The sequence below is a fragment of the Pygoscelis adeliae genome, unplaced genomic scaffold, assembly GCF_000699105.1.
Source record: "Pygoscelis adeliae isolate BGI_AS28 unplaced genomic scaffold, ASM69910v1 Scaffold514, whole genome shotgun sequence".
Lineage (NCBI taxonomy): Eukaryota > Metazoa > Chordata > Aves > Sphenisciformes > Spheniscidae > Pygoscelis > Pygoscelis adeliae.
Genome location: NW_008824594.1, coordinates 423,485 through 426,427, shown reverse-complemented (window position 1 = coordinate 426,427; position 2,943 = coordinate 423,485). Strand labels below are relative to the sequence as shown.

The window sequence follows — 2,943 nt, the reverse complement described above, 5'->3', positions numbered from 1 at the left end:
GCTCGGGAGAGGCGCTCGCCGGCCGGGCGGCTGCGCGGAGGCAGGAGGGACCGGCCAGCTGGCGGCAGAGGGGCCCTCGAGCAGCTCTCCGTCCACTGCGGTGCATGCCAAGGAACAAACTGTGAAAGGCCAGGAGACCGGGCTTGGGGCTTTCTTAGGCGCAGGAGGGGTGGGAGGGTAACAGCTATTTAACAAGATATTTTTCATTTTAAATTATATATTTATTTTAGATAAACTGTACATAGTATTTATATTTATTGTAGGTCTGGCCCTGTATCCTTCGTGTAGGTCAAGATGACAGGGTCAGACCTCCCTTATTTTTTAAGTGCAATGTAATATTCTAATAAATAACACTTTGTTACAAATACTTGGGTTGTTAATTTAATGACGGAGGTGGAAAGGAGTTAGACCTCTGAAGACTGCACATAGCAACATGCCCTTGCCAGTGGGGTATTGCAAACAGCGGCAGAGATCCTGAGTGCGCGGCGGGGGTTGCTGGATTGGCTTGTGCCATCCTTGGGGTGCAGCAGAGCAGCGTGGTGCAAGGGGCTGGTGGCAGGATCTGTCCTGCAGGAGCCTGCAGCCAAGCCAGCCCCATCTGCGTTTCTTTGGAGACTTGCATCTTTGCCAGCTGATGCCCTGGGAGGGATGTGATATTTGGGTGTCTGCTCGTCAAGCAAAGCTGCCTCTGCTATGAGTGAAGCCATTCCGGCCACTGATTGATCTGAATAGGATTGATTCCTGGTTTTAAGACAGCATTTGGCTAAAAAAAAAAAAAATCAAGAGGTGGACTCGCACTTCCCTTGCAGGGGATCCCAGCAGTTCCTGGGGTGGCTGCCGGCTCCTGGGGCTGGGGTCATTCCAGCGAGCATCATTTCAGATGGTGGTTCAGGACTGATTCCTGACTTTGCAGTAAAAATAACCCCAAACCACTTTTTCCTCTTCCCTGGTCTTCCCCAGGGGGAGCCGAGATCAGGGTGAGATGCTGGCTCTAGTAGAGAGCCTTGAAGCAGAGAGAAAGGGCTTTCCTCCAGCCCCTTTCCCTTCAGCAGATGCCAAACTTCAGTTTTCAAAGGGGAGTGCTAAGCTACTTGCTTTCTACTCCTGCTCCCACAATGTGCACTAAAGCTGGGCAGTGAGTAATCTGCAGAGCTTTTTGGCCTAATTTAGCCAGAGTTTAGCTCTGGTAAAGTATGAAATAAGCTTTATGCTCACTGGGGGAGGGGTTGCTTGGGAAGTGAGTGCATAGGTTGATCCCTCTTGCGCAGCCGATAAGTTTGTGGTAGCAAAACCTGGGGCATGGGAAGGTGGAATGCAGCAATACTTTGGCTTTCCAGTGCCTCCCGAGATAGAAGGGCTAAAGTACGTGGCTACGGCAGATGGGAAGCGGGTGGGTGACAACGGACACCCTTGCATGTTGTCACCCGGAGAGTAAAAGCCCCAGCAGCTGCAGTGGCCCGAGTCCCAGAGCCGGGGAAACAAGTTACTGGCTCTGCTTTGTGCAAACCTGAACCTTAATGCTGTGGGAGTGCCAGTTTAATCAGAGACTTCAAACTTTGGCCTTTTTCAATGTCTATTGAGCAAATAATGCCTCCGGCTGCTGTGCAGGAGGCCCTTCTGCTCTGGATCGCCTGGCTGTGTCCCTGCCTTGCTCTGCTGCTGCTGCTCCCCTCCCCGGAGCCGCTCCCTGCTCCAGCCTTTCTGCCTTTCCTGGTGGGCAGCTCCGAATGCCTGGGGCTCCGCACCACCTTGGCGGGCACTGGGAATAGCTCTGCTGGAAGGCTTTTCTGCAGACAGCTGGGACTTCTGCCCAGAGCCCAGCTGCCCTCCTCCTTCCCTGCAAGGACATGTTCTGGTCCACTTTGCTCCTCTGTAGGCCGGCAGTGCCCACAGGTGGTAATTTAACAGGCCAAGAGATGGGAAACGTATTTTGGAGATGTATGGAGCGGGAAGCTGGCTGGATCCATGGGCTGGCTCCCTCTGCCCCACTGGGCTCGGAAAGGCTGACAGTCCCCCATGCTGGTATCGCAGAGCTGCTCTTTTCCCGGCTGAGGCAGGGATGAAGCCCCCAGGGCAGCTCCCTGGTCCAGCTGTGCTTGTGGCCATGAAACAGGAGGTGCCCCAGAGCCTGGCTGGGGCACGCGGGGCTCTGCCCTGCCCAGGATGCTGACGTGCTGCGGGGGGAGGCCAGGCTGCTCGCCTAACTGCGCCTGCAGGAATGGGGTGCCGGGAAAGCAGTCTCCACCACCCTGCTGTCCCCCCTGGACAGGAGTGGGCCGCTGCGGCAGCTGGCCAAACGGAGCACTGGCGGGGGTCCTGGTGAAGGCAGGTGGTGGCCTCCAGCAGCCCCAGCTCAGCAGCCTGGCCCGTCACCCCCCTCCAGGCACGAACCCAGGAGCACTAACATGTCACCAGCTGCAGGACTTCCCGACCGCCATGGTGTCAAGTCCACTTGCTGCCTCTGGCGCTGACTCCATACTGTGACCTCTAGCATCTCCCTTCAGATCCCTTTGACACCTGTGCCTGGCTTGTCTACGGGTGACAAAACGTGTGCCCGGCCACTAAACACCATCACCCGGTGTGTCCCCCAGCCCCCTGCCTGGGCTCACTCGGTCCTGCTGCAGGCAGAGACCACGCGCCTGGAGAAGAGCCCTGCAGCTTCTTCTGCCTCTTCTCCGCAGCAAGGGTCAAAGCTAGGAGACCTCCAAAATCCCAGATGCGGATTTAATAAAAAATTGCAATATATTGCATTAGTCAATTTAATAACCAATTCTCCCCTGCCTGCCCCAGCACCTTGGCAGCCATGCTTCAGTGCCTTTGGCCATCACAGCGTGGCAGGGTTTGGATGGAGGGGGCAGCAGTGCCCTGGAGCAGGGACGAGGCAGCTGAAGAAACACCCCAAAAGTGGCTGAAGCACCCCCGCTGCCTCCCTTTGGAAGCAGG

At 56.1% G+C, this 2,943-nt stretch overlaps 1 protein-coding gene across 1 annotated transcript in view; it reads left to right on the top strand.

Annotated features, from left to right (window-relative positions):
* Positions 1-1,312: 1,312 nt before the first annotated feature.
* The window catches only part of PFDN1 (prefoldin subunit 1), a 37,237-nt gene continuing 35,606 nt past the window's right edge, over positions 1,313-2,943 (top strand). Inside the window, exon 1 of the mRNA XM_009322288.1 lies at positions 1,313-1,390. Within this exon, the coding sequence (XP_009320563.1) occupies positions 1,313-1,390 (78 nt within the window). The remainder of the gene's footprint in view (positions 1,391-2,943) is intronic.